The 16,266-nt window shown below is 47.8% G+C and overlaps 1 protein-coding gene across 1 annotated transcript in view; it reads right to left on the bottom strand.

Moving 5' to 3' along the window:
* Positions 1–15,289, bottom strand: part of map2 (microtubule-associated protein 2) — a gene marked incomplete at both ends in the record, with an annotated part of 29,980 nt that extends 14,691 nt beyond the window's left edge. Inside the window, 6 exons of the mRNA XM_080536799.1 lie at positions 122–2,965; positions 4,317–4,625; positions 6,751–6,966; positions 8,366–8,443; positions 9,652–9,756; positions 15,073–15,289. Coding sequence (XP_080392925.1) covers positions 122–2,965; positions 4,317–4,625; positions 6,751–6,966; positions 8,366–8,443; positions 9,652–9,756; positions 15,073–15,289 — 3,769 coding nt within the window. The remainder of the gene's footprint in view (positions 1–121; positions 2,966–4,316; positions 4,626–6,750; positions 6,967–8,365; positions 8,444–9,651; positions 9,757–15,072) is intronic.
* Between the last annotated feature and the right edge of the window lie 977 nt (positions 15,290–16,266).

Below are 16,266 nucleotides of genomic sequence, written 5' to 3' on the forward strand. Positions count from 1 at the left end.
GTTCATAGTGTAGGAACGTACACGTGCTTGTTAAATATGGTTGAATATGAATATGAATGAAAACCATTTATTTATTCTCTAATTAGCTGTAATTATTGAGTAATGGAAGTGAAAATCCTACCTTGAGCGTCGACCCAGGAGCTGTCTAAAATGGAGTCGTCCATAGTGGTCTCATCTTTGTCGTAGCTCTCTGTCTCAGTCTGCGCCTCCTTCTCTGGGGAGGCAGGGGTCTCAGGAACCTCTGGGACGTCTGACACCTCCTCCAGACTGGCAGCCTCTATCTCCATCTCTTGGGCCATTTCCACAGACTCCTCCTCTTCCTCCTCCTCCTCCTCTTCCTCGTGGAGGCTTTGTGGTGTCTCTGCCTCAGGAAGAGCAGAGAAGCGCACGCTGTGTCCAGGCTCCTCTCCCTCGTCGATGGTCTGCACCACAGTGATGAAGTCATCCTCCACAGTGACCACTGACTCTATGGCGGCCCGAGGCTCAGGCATCTCCTCCACTGATGCTGCTCCTGCCCCCGGCAGCACGTCACCATCTCTCCCTTTCTCTTCCCCGTCTCCCACTTTCTCTTTTTCAACCTCCATAGGTTTTTCTGCTTCTTTCTCTGCAGGCTTTGATGGTTTCACCTCTCCCATCATTTCTTCCGGCTCTGCAGCCAGCTCGACGTCCTCTACTTTCCCTTGTGCAGTGGTGGTCACTATAGCAGGCTCTTCTAGCTTTGCAGTAATAGTTGGGGCCTTTTCTTCCACTGCCTCTTTGAGAGTGACCAACACAACGTCTGGCTGCTTGGGCTTCTCCTGGTCAGACACACTTACTTTCTCTTCCAGCACACTTACTTTCTCTTGTGACACACTTACTTTCTCTTCTGACACACTTACTTTCTCTTCCGGCACACTTACTTTCTCTTCTGACACACTTACTTTCTCTTCTGACACACTTACTTTATTTCCCTCAGTAGTGCTCATACCTGACACAGGTGGGAATGTTCCCTCTATGTTGGCCTTTGGAGGGGTGGCCTGACCCTCAGCCTGCCTAGGCTTCTCTGGCCCTGGGCTATGAACTTTCTCTTCTTCTGTGGTACTCTCCACTGAGGATGCTGGGGAGGGTCTGGGTGGCCTGGCGATCCTGTCTTTGGCCACCCCGGTGAGCTGATACGCGTCCTCGGCGTCCACTTCCTCGTAGGCCTCTTGGTGCACCAGGTCTGGCTTGTTCTTCACCTTCTCCCTCAGCTCGTGCAGCTCCCGCTCCTCCTCCACACTCAGAGGCCTGTCCTCCATCTCCAGCTTGCGGATTTGCCTCTCGTAGGCGTCATAGGTGATTTCAGCTTCCATCTCTGCTGTTTTTACCTCCCCAGTGTGCTCAGGCTGCCCCACCTCCAGGGTGACCGTCACTATTGGAGTCACAAAGGACTCCGCTGGCTGGCTTGACTGCATCTCATCAGGCTCTGGACCAGACTTGAACTTTTCATCCACAGCTGAAACTGGTGTGTCTTTTTTATCCTCCATAGCTGTTTTTTCGTTTTCATTGCCTTTGCCTTTTTCCTCAGTCGAATCTTTTCTTCCAGCCTGCTTCATTTCGTCGTCTTTGGTGACCTCTCCGGATGGCTGACTCTCCTTCTTAGCTAATTTGTCTATGGCATCTAACTTCATCGCTTGCTCAGCAACTTTCGCCTCCAGCATCGGGGTGAAGATCTGAGGAGGGGAGTCAATGGAGCTATGGAGATCAGCAGGGGAAGGCATGGGGCCTGAATACTCACTGAAAACACAGTAGCCCAGCTCCTCCAGCTGGCTCTCACTCTTGGCTGCTGTGGGACTCTGGTCTCCTAGGACCAGGTGGGCAAGAGCGTCAGCGACGAGGGTCTCTGCAGGGACAGACTTCCTCCTCATGATTTCTGGGTCTGTGTTCTCAGATGTCAGTCTAGACCGTGCCCCTGCAAGGTCCAGCATCTCAGGTAGGTCTGGAGCCATGACCGTACCATTCTTATAGTAGTATTTGGGCGGAAAAGGAGACTCTGGGGAGTCTGACTGGGGGCTGGTCTTCATGGTGGGCTCTGTGTTGTGGGGAGGGGAGGAGGAGTCAGAGGTGACTGAAGCTGCTGTCTCCAGGATCAGTGGAGGGAAAGCGGGCGGCTTCTCCACACTTGGGGTGGTGACTGGGAGGTACTCTGCCGACTCATCCAGACTTCCGCTCGTGTAAGACAAGATGTCAGTGGCCAAGGGGGAGAAGTTCAGAGGCCGCCCTTGGCCACTTGGATCCATATTCCCAATGGTAATGTTGAGAGAATAGCTTCTCTGCTCCAGGGCTAGCCTGCCTGGAGACAGTCTGTATTCATTACTAGTTGGTATGGATTTCAGTTCATGCACTGGACTTTTCTTGATATCCGGTTTATCAGCCACAGCCTGGGACTGCGCCAGCATGCTGTAGCTGATCTCAGGGGGTGAGGGAGCTGCTGGGACACTCACTGCAGTCTTCTCATCTCCTGCTGTGCTCAGTTCATAATAACCTTCAGCTTGAACGATGCCTTCATCGACTTTAAGGGTTGAAGTCTCAAAATAAGCGGACATGCCAGATTTATCTTTTTCAATACTAGTCACAGTGGTGTCAACTTTGTCTTTATTGGAGTCAGATGGGACACCTTGAACTTTGACCTCCTCTGTGAGGCTACTGACCTCCAGGACCTCCACTGAAGGCTGCTTTTCGGACACTGTTTTAGGTTCACCTAGTACTGATAGCTCATCAGGCAATTGGGAGATGGGTTTGGTGGGCTCTTTGGCTTGGCTCTGGCCATTTGAAGGGACGGGGGAAGACACCTCTTTGGGGCTCTCTGGTGCTGGTCTGTCCCCACTGGAAAGCACTGGGTGTTGGGCGTCAATGGGCTCCTCTGGGCGTTTCTCTGATCCAATGCTGTCCGGGCTCATAGACCCACTCCTGTCGCTGCCTTGTTTGTCAGAGTCCATCTTCAAGGCTGAAAATAAATCTTAAGTAGTCATCACTGTGCACTGTTCATTTTGTGTCAACAATGTTAGCCATGTCCAGCCAGCCATATCATAGACACAGGCAAAGCTCTCCTCCAAACTCGCAGCCACTCACTTACTGTAGCAAAATGAAGTTCACATCGCTTTGGAGGCACGACGCGGGCATGACGCGCACCCACTCACAGACGGACGGAACAATGGCATGGAACGTGACGGAACCGGCATGCGCAGCTACAATGTTGATGGATGAGAACCAAGCAATGAAGAATGGAATGGTTTTCCAAGTGACTTGACAAATCTATCAGACGGATAAAATTGCATTTCTGTCATTCTCTCCTATCTCATGAGAAATTAGCATGAGCCAAATCTGCTTATTCTGCTCCATTCTGTTCAGTTTGGTCACACTCAAGTTGCCTCCATACAGCAACTGAGAAGTAACACTGAAATTACTGTAGTACTGTAACAACATTGTAATAACATGCTGTTATATTGTACATTATTGTACAATAGCTTTGTAACTGCATAGTGAAGGAGTTGAGCAGTTTGTGTTATTATAGATAAGTAGTATAAAGACTGAAATAAAGACTTGCGCCATAACAGTGAACCACTCATCTCCATATACAATTAGTTACTGGAGTAATTATGTATAGGGGGAACTGAATTCAATATCATTCAACTATTGAGAATGATTATTCATTATTATGCGAGCATAAACGGTTTACCAAATAGGAAATGATAGACAATAGGAAACATGACAGAATGACACTGCATTGGTACATTATAATTTGCCTTCATAATTCAAATAGATGAAATAACACTTTTGTGAGAAAATAATACTATAGAAAAAGCATGGTTCTGATATTATTATTGACAGCTAGAATAGCCAAATCAGAGACTCTCGACTCTCTCGAGTCCCAAAGAATGATTTACATGCTCTATGAATCAGACATTTGAATGGCCACATCGTTGGCAAAAAGACGCTGAGTGATGGGTTAATAAGACACAATGACACACCATTGAGAATGTAACATCACTGGCAAAAGCATAGTTAGGTTTGGCAACACTTCATAAGTACATATACTGTATAGACACAGAAAAGCCGGCCTCAATATTGAAGCTATAACACCGAAAACGCAAGCAAAGGAGAACAAATGGAAGGAAAAGATCAAAACATGGCTCCTTTCACCGTCAAGCCTGTGTTGCCTTGCAGCCTCAGCAGAGAGCAGGAGAACTTTGAGCCATTCCACCTCACTTATTCACTTATGTATCCCCTCAAGCTTAAATGAGCTTATGCTCTTACACAGTACAATAACATGCAGGCTGGGAGAGCAGAGGACACACCTTCCTCAGGGCTCTCCTCACCCCCTGCCACCTCCTCATTCCCGTTAGGGCCTTCTGTGGCTGCACTGGCTGCCTCGGCCTGCACGGGGGCTAGAGCCTGGGCCTCGCCTACAGCCTCTGCCTGCTCTAAGGGCTCGGCTGGGGGGCTCTCCAGCTCAGGCTCATCCCCACTCCATTGCTGCTCTTGCTCCTCAAGAGCTGCCATGGTTTCTGCTGCCTCTGCACTCTCCCCCTCTTCCTCCTCCTCCTCCTCCTCCTCCTCCACCTCCTCTTCCTCCTCGTAGGTGGCTGTAAGAGCCTCGACGGTCTCTTCTTCTTATAAAGAGGGAGAGGTTGACACATCAAGACTACGGGCAACACAGACTTGGGTTACATGGGTATCAATCAATGGGACACTTTCAGCTCTGTGAGAGGTGGTTCACGGTGTATACTGTAGACAGAAATAAACGCACCACAGATGTGTATGAGTGAAGTATCTCCCTGGCCATGTAGTTTGTTTTTGACTTTGTATGGACACAAATAAATCTTATGATCTGGTTGTAATCATGCACAGGGGGGTAGTTAATTGGATATAATAGAATCCTCACCTCCATTCTGCTCAAATCAAAAATGCACAGTGTGGACATGAAATGCTAGTATTGCAGGTCATGGTGTTCACCAGGACAGTAGCCTACTGTGGCCAGCACTGTAAGGAGGAAAGACACCGCCCGGCCGCTCCTTTCTCACACATGCATACCATGCCAGCACACCATGTCAGAGAATGTGTTCATTCAGTCATACCTTTTTCTGTAAGAAAATGTGATACACTATAACAACTATAATACACTATAACAACCGTTGTTATTGCACAGTACTGTACAGGACTAGTGGAAAAAAAAGCCAAACGAACATATCATTTGAAACTAGGGTGAAAAAAACTCAACACAAAATCTGATTATGTATCGTTACCCCTACCATCAACAGCTAAACGGAAATCTAGCCCAAAATAAACATGATACAACACGCGCATTTTCTACTTGATGGCTATCCATACACTTCAAATTGGATAAGTCTTTAGCACCTTCTAAATAACTCATAATCGTCTGGATAAGGGTGCGATGAGCTTCAATATCACTGATGTCCTGTTGCCGCTACAGCAATGCCTTGGCTGGGCGGGCGCCTCTGCTCCTCAGCTGTCATGCTGACTGTGAGGGGAAAATTGGGGAATCCTGCTTAAAGCAGAAAGCCGCTGCTCAACAGCTTTGTGCCGCAGCGTGCGGCTCTGAGTCGTTCTGACGGCTGCTGCTGTGTGGCACTGGGTAGTGGAGCAGTGACTGAATGTGGCAGTGTGCAGTGTGCAGTGTGCAGTGTGCCAGGACAGATCACAGCAGGGAGGATCTGCCCAGGGAGAGGAGATGAGGGAGGAGAGGAGGACTACTGCCTCACAAAAACCTCTGTAGCTTGCTGAACTCGAGGTGCTGCTAGATGCGGTGCTAAACAAGGACATGCCTTTTTGGACTAATGTAAAAACATTGCCGTCTCTGAGTTGCCTGTTTGGATTCTTGTCTGTCAGCGAGCGCTACAGTATGGATGTGTGTGCACTTGGAGAGGGTGTGTGTTCTTTGAGAGCTAGACTGTGTGTGTGTGTGTGTGTGTGTGTGTGTGTGTGTGTGTGTGTTTGTGCATGCGTGCGTGCGTGGATGTGTGTGTGTGTGTGTGTGTGTGTGTGTGTGTGTGTGTGTGTGTGTGTGTGTGTGGAGCTGAAAGTCTTCCTGTGATCTACAGCGGGTGTGTATGAGTGGGTGGGACGCATGGGGAGGGGGTCAGGGATGGGTTGGTCTTAGGGAACAATGATACAAACACAGGGCTGGATGACTGTCAATGAAGAACATATGTGCATGGGTGTCATAGTTCATGCACAACAATCCTCTGTGTATTGAAAGCCATTTGGACCAGTGTGCTACCACTCCATGTGCGCACCTAAGGACATGCAATCCTGTAAGTAGGCAAATATACATTTAATAACTTATTCATCACTTTTGTGTACTGTACAGACTGTAAATAGGTAAATATTTATGCATTTTCTTTTTATAATTGCATCATAAATACGTTATGGGAGATATTTGGGAAGGTTAAAAATTAAATAATTTAAGGGACAGGAGGGCAACTTTGACTAGGGAGCAAATGGCTTTGATTGAGATAAAGAAAAATCGAAATCACAAACTCATAGATAGTCACACAAACATGAAAGCGCTCAGATTTTGAGCTAACTGACACCACAGGGACACAGAGACAGACAGACGGACGGACGGACGGACAGAGGTTGTTGGTCAAACCACAGAAAAGGGGTTAAGATTTAAAAAATTAAATAAAAAAGAAAGAAACAGAGAGGAGAGAGAGGAGAAAGAGGGAGGAGGGGAGAAAGAATGGCGTAGAGGAACCATGCGCGGTTCACCTTCGATCTGTCTAAATGCAGCGGCTTGCCCTGAAGGGCGACAGCCTGAGCGCGTCCACTCAGGGCTGAACAAGGGGTGCTCATAGTACTCCTCGTCAGAGTGGTAGGGGTCATCCTCAGGCACAGACACAGAGATGGAGGGGGCGAGGAACTTGCACCTCTCCCGAGAATTTTGGAAACGGCGGAGAGGACCTGCCTCCTCCTCAGCCCCTACATCTACAAACAGACACAAGGAGAAGAACTGCAGGGAAATCCACACAGACAGAGAGAAACAGAGAGAGGGAGGGAGAGGAAGAGAGGGAGAGAGAAAGTAGAGTAGAAAAGAGAGAAAGAAGGAGCAAACGAAAGACAAAGACAAAGAGGTGAAAAGAAAGAGAGAGAGAGAGAGAGAGAGAGAGAGAGAGAGAGAGAGAGAGAGAGAGAGAGAGAGAGAGAGAGAGAGAGAGAGAGAGAGAGAGACAGGAAACAAGACAAAAAACACAAGGACAGTGACTCAAAGCGTATGAGTTTGGGACTTGCCATACTCAAAGAGGAGATGGGACGGCATAACCGAGACAATGGCAGCGTCAAGCGATGTTACAATGGCATCAGCTGAAGGCTTCTGTTATTGTTTGCTCACTCCCTACTGTACATCTACTGCAACACAGCGGTGGGAAGTTGTTCAAAAGCTAAAAAGTAACTCTAAAAATGTGTCCATCTCAAGTTATGAGGAGATGTAGGCTTAAGTCCAAGGGTCATACTCCTGTATGAGATGTATGAGACTGTTTAAGATTGGAAGATTTCAGCCTGTGAACAATACTATCAAAGACCGTCCCCAGTCGGAGAACAGCCGGCACCTCCCACAGACTCTGTGTGGGGTCGCATGTCTACTGCAGACTAGAGACAAGACACAGGCCAGACACAGTCAGACAGAGGAGAGAGACAAACAAGCATTGGCCAACAACATGAAAAACACCACGACAAGACATGCAAAACAAAAGACAAAAGAACAAAGACATAATAATGTGGAAACAAAGGAGGTTAGGAGGGCCAACTCGCTACCGGATCTGCATCAGCGAGGACAGGTATGGAAGTTAGGAGAGGTATGTGGGGTGGGGGGGGGGGCGTCATGCGAGGCTATCATTGGCATTCCAAGACGAATGGTAAGAGTGGATGGGGGGGAGCGGGAGAGGGTTATAGGTCAGTGGTAGGGGTGGGGGAGAGGAGGGATGGAGATCAGAGCATTTCTGTTTTTTTGTTTTTGGGGGGGAGAAAGGGGGGGGGGTGAGGAGGAGGGAAAGGACTTCTTTTATGTCCACAAAAAGAGAATGAATGTCTAAAAAGCACTTCTCCCTAGGTGTGGCCTCTTGTTTCTGGGTAACAAAGTATCACAAGTAACCTCTGTGCATGGTTCATCTCAAGGAGACACATCATATATCCTCATAGGGGACCCCTCAAGGGTCTCAGCCAGTCAAAACGCTCCATACACAGTCATGAGAACACATCTCCCACTCACTCTCTCTCTCTCTCCCTCTCTCCTCTCTCTCTCTCTCTCTCTCTCTCTCTCTCTCTCTCTCTCTCTCTCTCTCTCTCTCTCTCTCTCTCTCTCTCTCTCTCATGGGACCTGGGACCCTACCTTGCTCCAGTGGTCCAAAGTGGTCTGCAGCAGCAGGTGAGGGAGGAGGGGAGGGAGGCAGGTTGGCGGCGTCTTCAACTGCAAAAAGAAGGAGACAAACATCGAGGAATGAGATTCGGGAGGGGGGTAAAGATGTTGAAAACAGCGTGTTGATATGCCCTCTTCTGTGTGTCTGCTGAGCCGGGAGCTTTGACGGGGCCTTGAGGGGAATCTGGGCCTTCTGCTGTGGAGCTCTGGGGCTAATCCTTTGAGCTCATCTGACAGTCTCTCTAAACTATGAGAGATGTGAATGCAATAATGGGACGTTTTCACTGAGTAATTCCTCCGCTGAGGATTGTGAGGGTGGAAACTTGATGAACTGTGAGTGAAGGTTACTCATATTATGATTCCAGTTTTAACATGGCAGCATTATTCTTACCTAATAGTGAATAAGCTGACGGCAACACAAACACCCAACTAGAATTTATGTTGATGATATAGGCTACTTTGCATGATATTACTGTGGATGAGAGGGCTCATTATGCAAAAAGAGACTACTGAGAAGAATTATGTCTTTTGACATAATTCACATGAAAGTATAACAGCAATAGAGGCCTAGAAACACCACAACTTCAGAACACATACAGCCACAAACAGACACAACTCCTGACATGTCCCCTCCCCAAAGCCTCCTTCCCAACTCTCCAGGGGGAGAAGAGCTACACACACACACAAACACAGGCACACACACACACACACACACACACACACACACACACACACACACACACACACACACACACACACACACACACCCTTTTGGCCGATGTCAGCATGCATACATGGGTGGTGGAGAGGGAGGAGGGTAGGGAGGATGGGGGGTTACTGTGTGGTGGAAAACAGTGCTAGGACACGACAGCTGTCAGGGCAGATCTGCCAGGGTGGTGGGCCAATATGCTGTAGCCCAGATCTGGACAGCCCACATCAGCGCAACGTGGAGCCATGGTTTCAGAGCCACAAAAGAAGGCCCTATGAACCTTCTATGAATGCTGCTATGAATATTTTTCTAAAACACAGAAAGACTGGCAAACAGACAGACAGACAGGCAGGCAGGCAGGCAGGCAGGCAGAGACAGACAGACAGACAGACAGAGAGACAGACAGACAGGCAGACAGACAGGCAGACAGACAGGCAGGCAGACCGGCAGACCCCACTATGGTCGGTCAGCAGTTAAACAGCAGTTAGTCCCTGTTACCAGACCATCCAGCCTCTACCTGTGTGTGGTGCAGAGCAGAGCTCCAGTCTACCTGAGGGCAGTCGTTTGGCCGTGTCCACGTGGGGCTCCTGTTCCCCCTTCAGCACTGCTACCGCCTCCGCCGTCACCTCCTGCACGATCCGCGCAGACACTTGCTCTGTGAGAGACACACACACACACACACACACACACACACACACACACACACACACTTGTCAGTGACCTGTCAAGACTAATTAAATGTCTTGCCAATTACACTATGTCATTGAAATGTTCACAGAATAACGTGAACGATTGATCATCAATTTTCTGATTAACTAACACTATTCAACAGTAGGGGAGGCTGTCATAAACAGTATTGGCAGCTTGAAGCAATGGCAGCATTATAATTGCAGGCATCACCATGGAAACACAGCTCTAGGAAAACAGGAGCCAGGAGCAGGAGCCAATTAGAAATGGCCTCAGCTCAGCAATTGGCTGAGTCAACAATGGCATAGGCTGCCATAGCAACCTGCCATAGGCTGCCCTGATATACCCCACTATAAGACTCCGTCAGGTTTTAGTAGATAGGCTGCCATAGGGTGCCCTGATATACCCCACTGTAAGACTCCTTCAGGTTTTAGTAGATAGGCTGCCATAGGCTGCCCTGATATACCCCACTATAAGACTCCTGCAGGTTTTAGTAGATAGGCTGCCATAGGGTGCCCTGATATACCCCACTATAAGACTCCGTCAGGTTTTAGTAGATAGGCTACCCGTTACCCATTACAGATGACTTTGTCATACAAACACAGATTCATACAAGAGGATCTTTAAAAGACTGATAAGACCTTAAAACATTTTCAAAATAACGTAGGGGGGGGCGGGGGCGGGGGGGGGGGGGGGGTAGACCATTTGATTTCTGTTGTGTCATGGTTATTGTATGTTGTTCATTTCGATGAGCCCTACACATACGATTCTTTCCACTTGAACATACAGTATAAAATGCAATATATGGATATCCTGTCATTTTCTCGGATTTCATGAGCATATGAAAGGATTGCGAATGTTCATTGTTATCCCCTCTCATTTTCATGGCAACACTGTGTTTGGGTGGGGACTAATTGGCAGAGGGATGCTTTGTTTTTGTGTCGTCGTGGAGCTGTTTCGGGCCCATTTTCCACCCACTACACACTCACCCACACCTTCACACACACACACACACACACACACACACACACATGCACGCATGCACACACACACACACACACACACACATGCACGCATGCACACACACACACACACACACACACACACACACACACACACACACACACACACACACACACACATCTTCCGGGAACACTCACAGCCCACTCACCCACTAAAATTAGCTTGCTTTATCAAGCTCCATTTTACAGACAGAGCATCATATCCATGTACAAATGGATAAGTATGAACCACTGCCAAACCAAACTAACATAATGATTTGTTTGGTATAATAAACAAGAAAAACTGTGTTTTAACAAAAAAAGTTCCATAAAATTGAGTATATCAGGAAGAGAAATCTATGCTGGAAACTCAAGAGCATCGATATGTAATGAACACCTTGAGATCAGGTTCCAGAAAACGATTTTCATTACTGGAATTTCAATGTAAGACAGTATATGTTGTGCATGTTCAACGCTGACTCAACAAGCTGAACAGAAGAGACGGAGGTGGTGCGAGAATATCGACTGATTCACCAGCTCTCTCCCCTTTGATTTCAAGCAGGCCAGACTGACCCAGATCAAACACACACGACAACAACATTCCTACAAACAAAATCCTAGACGCTGTTGTCCTTTCAGTGCCACGGCTTCCTCTCAGTCCTGCTTTGGACAACAACACCGTGACATGAATCCTACTGATGGAGACATCAGATTGGCAAACTCCCAGTTCATCCATGTCTATTGTTGCTCCCAGACAGGCAGACAGACAGACGACAGACAGACAGACATGCGCCCCTCAGCCCCAGCCCCCTCCTGACAGACATGTCTGACAGGGATGTGTCCGGCATCCAGATCAGCCTCAGTCTCAGAGACACACCGCCTCACACCTGCTCAGCATCACCTCCAAGACAGACAAACAGCACAGCATGGTACCTCAAGGTCACTCGGCTCAGTGAGGCATCACTTTCGCCGAAATACAAACAAGAAAAACACAGAAAAAGGGGGAACAAGATCTACTGTCGACACTAATTCTGAGGACAATGAAAACATGATTCTCCTCATTCCTGACAGAATGATGTTGAGGCAAAGCAATTTATTCAGTGACAGCTCTGAACCGCATTCATTTCATTGGCCCTAAGAATGAATAAACCTGAATAAAAGATGAGTGATGTTATGTCTGGTAAACAACACTATTGCAGAGTCATTCGATTCAAATCTCCAACTCGGACAAACACAACACACACACACACACACACACACACACACACACACACTGCTGTATGGCAAAGTCATTCGATAATTCGGTAATTCTATTCAAAGCTACAACTCGAACAAACACAACACACACACACACACAACACACACACACACACGCACACAGACATGCGCATGCCGCATGGCTTTACCAGGACAGAGAAGGCTAGAATTACCTGTGATGGTCGGACCAATGGAGCAGGGTGGACAGAGCTGAGGCTGAACCTGATTCCCCTGAGGCGAGACCTAAGGCAACCACACAGTCAGACTGCCAGTCGCAGGCTTGCACAGCAGGCAGGGCGGAGAGGGGAGAGAGAGAGAGAGAGAGCCAGCCGGCTAGATACCAGCGCCAAAACTCCTCCGTGTGTGAAGGCAGCCGTTGCCACAGCAACACACGGCCTGGGTGGTCTGGGCCCTGTCTAATTCTGATCACAGCAGCAAGCCTTGGTTGTTTTCACTCCCCGCTCAACTGCCACGCCCATGGAACATGAAGCCAATGGCACTGGCTAACTCCTGACGATGGCAATACCAGATACCCATGCCATGCTTAACACCCCAAATACTGTCCATAGAAGAGTCAAAACAACACCCCAACAGAGGTAAAAACCCAACAAAGATAGAAATAAAATGCTGGTTGTTTCCTATGTGAAGGGTGTGAGCATGTGTTTACATACTATGTGCAGTCCTGTACAATGACAAGTGGTACAACAACTGGACAAGCGTTTACCTATTCCAGCTCGCACAGCAGTATGAATGAATCTCATCTACATCTTAAGTTCCACCCTCAAGGCCCTTGATACTACGCCCAGCTCTTTGATACTCAAGGACATGGCACTGTTCAATACAATCACCCTAATAGAAGCTAACGGCTGCTGCAGAAAATAGCACTAACCCAGCATCCCTCCCTCTCTCTCTCTCTCACTCCCTCTTTCCCCCCTTCTCTGTGTAAGGCAGGTTTTGTGTGTGTGTGTGTGTGTGTGTGTGTGTGTGTTTTTTTCACTTGTTTCAAAGGAATTTCAAGAAGCCAATTTCCTGCTTCAATGGCTCTTGGGCATCTGGAGGGCTTTTGAGAGTGAAAGCAAGACTCGCAGGCCTGGAGAGTGCCAGCCTCAGCCCCCTCGCCGGCTGCCCTGCCATGGTCTCGTAAAGCACAGCCTCGCGCACACGAGAATCCCCACAGTCCTCCTCTGAAATCTGGTCCTGGGTGTCAAACCCAGAGGAGGAGCACTGCTTCATGCTGAAGACTAGAGGAGCCTTCAGTGGCTTTGATGTTGACTGGAGATTGTTTTCTCCTGTGTCTTCGACATCTCCCTGTGATAATGAGCTTGAGGAATATGCGTCTGCGGATACTCATTATAAAACAGCAGATCCAAACTGGTTGTTCTCCCAGCTACAGTAAAATGCTGACACTGAAACCTGCATTAACAAGCAACGTGAGGGAGGTTTTTAGATGTTTGAACAGCGTCACGTGTTGCTAATGAGCTGACTTGCCTATCCCTCATCACTCACTGTCATAGTCAAATCAGTGTTCCGTTAGGAAGAGGATTAAGCTCAATCTCATGCTCAAGAAATGTGAGAAACTTTACATAATGAAAAGAACATTACTGTGCCTTTATACGCTGAACAAACTGTTACATTATCGTTGTAAAAAGCACTTGGCATTTCCACAGCAGGCCATCATAATATAATGGCTTCAATGACCCTGCTGAAAGTAATTTATAATGGCCTAATCACGCTCCACAACAACTGAGTTCTGACAAGCATCACAGACTGTGGGGATCAGACAAAGACCTCACCAGTTGTTAATGGACCGTTTGATTGACAGCAATGGTCAACGTTTAGTCAACGTTTTTAGCAGAATATTCCAGCACAGACCACACAGTATAGGCCACATGCCGGTACTGGAGTTTACTACTGAAGCTAGTTTCATTGTGGTAAAACAGTCTGGTGGCACGTTCTGTGGTAAATGTAGCATTCGTCACTGACAGACCGTTGGTCCTAAAATAAATCACTGGTTTGGCTTAGATTGGACTGCATAAGTGATCGTCCAAATGTAGCTATATTGGCCGCTCACAAAAGGGGTAGAGTGTGCAGTACAATATAGTATATGAGGTGATGAAAGATACGATTTGTATGAGTTACTTAATGCATCTTGACCAATAGTATGGGATTAATGGTCTGAGATGTTGCCCCTTCCAGGCATTCAATCCATCTGGGTGGATAATATGAATATTATACATGGCAGGCTTAGTCCTGGCAACATCTGTAGTTAAAATAGGGCTACGGGAGGTTAATGCGACTCTGTCAAAAATGTTAAATGAGCCTCAGTACTTACAGGGGGGAAGGCGAGGTAGCACTACGGTACCTCTGTGTCAGCAGAAATAGAAATTTAAAAGCGAAAGATTGCAGGGATGTCGAACAAAAGTCTTGGCAAACTAAATTGCAGGGGAGCTGCTGCCATGGCAACACGGCGGATAAGAGCGGGTACAATGTGCCTTGCTCTTGGGAAGGAGAGGGATTTTCGCCCCTTAATTACAACAGTAATAATGGTGTATGAATTTACTGAGGGCTTCACTCCCTCCCACACAAGGCAAGTAGAGGCCTCTCACTGCTTGTTACAGATGGAGACAAACACACACACACACACACACACACACACACACACAACACACATACACACAGAAAAACAATACAACAACAACCAATACAAACAAACCTGTTATCCTGTGTGCGTGCGTGCGTGCGTGCGTGCGTGCGTGCGTGCGTGCGTGTGTGTGCGTGTGTGTGTGTGTGTGTGTGTGTGCGTGTGTGTGTGTGTGCGACATGTGTGTGTGTGTGCGTGTGTGTGTGTGTGTGTGTGTGTGTGTGTGTGTGTGCGGAGTGTGCATGTAAATGTGTCTCCATGTCTGTGTGTGAGCAAAGCTAATCAATTCCTACAGACAGCTAGTTATGCCTGAGGCAGGTCCCAGATCAGATCTATGGGTAGGAGAGTCCTCCTCTGATGGTGCATAGTCGTCCAGTGTCCTTACCGGCCGTCACAGCCTGTCCCCCAGACACACAGTCACCGTTGAAGCCGTTCTCTTTGGCAGAGGAGTAGGGGGGCGCCGCCCCGTGGGCCCCCCCCGGCTGGCACGCCCTGTAGGAGGTGTAGCCGTTGGCACCGTGGGCCGCGGGGGGAGAGGTGTCCTGGGCTCCCGACGGGTCCCACTGGGGGGGGCTGTCCTCGGGTTGTCGACCGTCTGCCATGTTGGACGCAGTGGCGGGGGTCTCTCCTTATGGCTGCCAGGGAGAGGAGAGCACAGTCAGGTCACGGTCCACAAGAGTGGTACAACGACCAAGAACAGTTGATCATGATAAGGGGCTCTGTGCTACAGTATCTGGATGAAGAAGGTCAGTTATCCTGCCTAAATGGTAAATGCCTACTATTACATGAAGAGGTTACATTTGGTGAATATTGATACAGGATATAATCATTGATACGGGGGAGGAGAGGAGACTCAATAAGAAAAGGACATCATTCAAATTCCTGTTCTCTTTCGCTTCTTACCACCCTCACATCCTCAATCAGCTGCTTGGTGGACTTCAAATTGCATTCCGTGCGAGCGTGTGTGTGTGTGTGTGTGTGTGTGTGTGTGTGTGTGTGTGTGTGTGTGTGTGTGTGTGATATATTACCCTTGGGTGTATAAGGGCACTAGATTTGACAACAGGCTGGATAAAATCCTATTGATTTCTGCGTGAGGGCTCGTATGTCAGTGGTGTCGCTGTGAATCAGGATGGGTCCCAAGTACACAAGACAGTTGAGACCTTCAGTCCCTTTGTTACTCAGAGCACTGTGTCTGCACACGAGTGTGAGAGGATAGAGGAAGAGAGAGACAGAGAGAGAGAGAGAGAGGCACCAGATTGAATAAGATTGAAGAAAGAATATATACATATATTATATATATATACATATATATATATATCTCATAGAAAAGTATAGCATCAACATAAATGCAGCACCTGGGAAAGAATAGGGATTGCCTAGAATATTCAAATCAGTGTGTTGTTGCATAACACACTTTTTAAATTATTCCAATGATTTGCTGTTGCTGGGCAACATTGTAGCGTGGTATGAAGGGGAAAAACTTACAATGTGTTCTGAAGTATTGACTTCATTGAGTGAATTCTGCTTCATTGGGATAGGACGGATGGGTGAGAGAGAGGAGGAATGACATGATACAAGA

Source organism: Nansenia antarctica, assembly GCF_963989245.1.
Source record: "Nansenia antarctica genome assembly, chromosome: 7".
NCBI lineage: Eukaryota > Metazoa > Chordata > Actinopteri > Argentiniformes > Microstomatidae > Nansenia > Nansenia antarctica.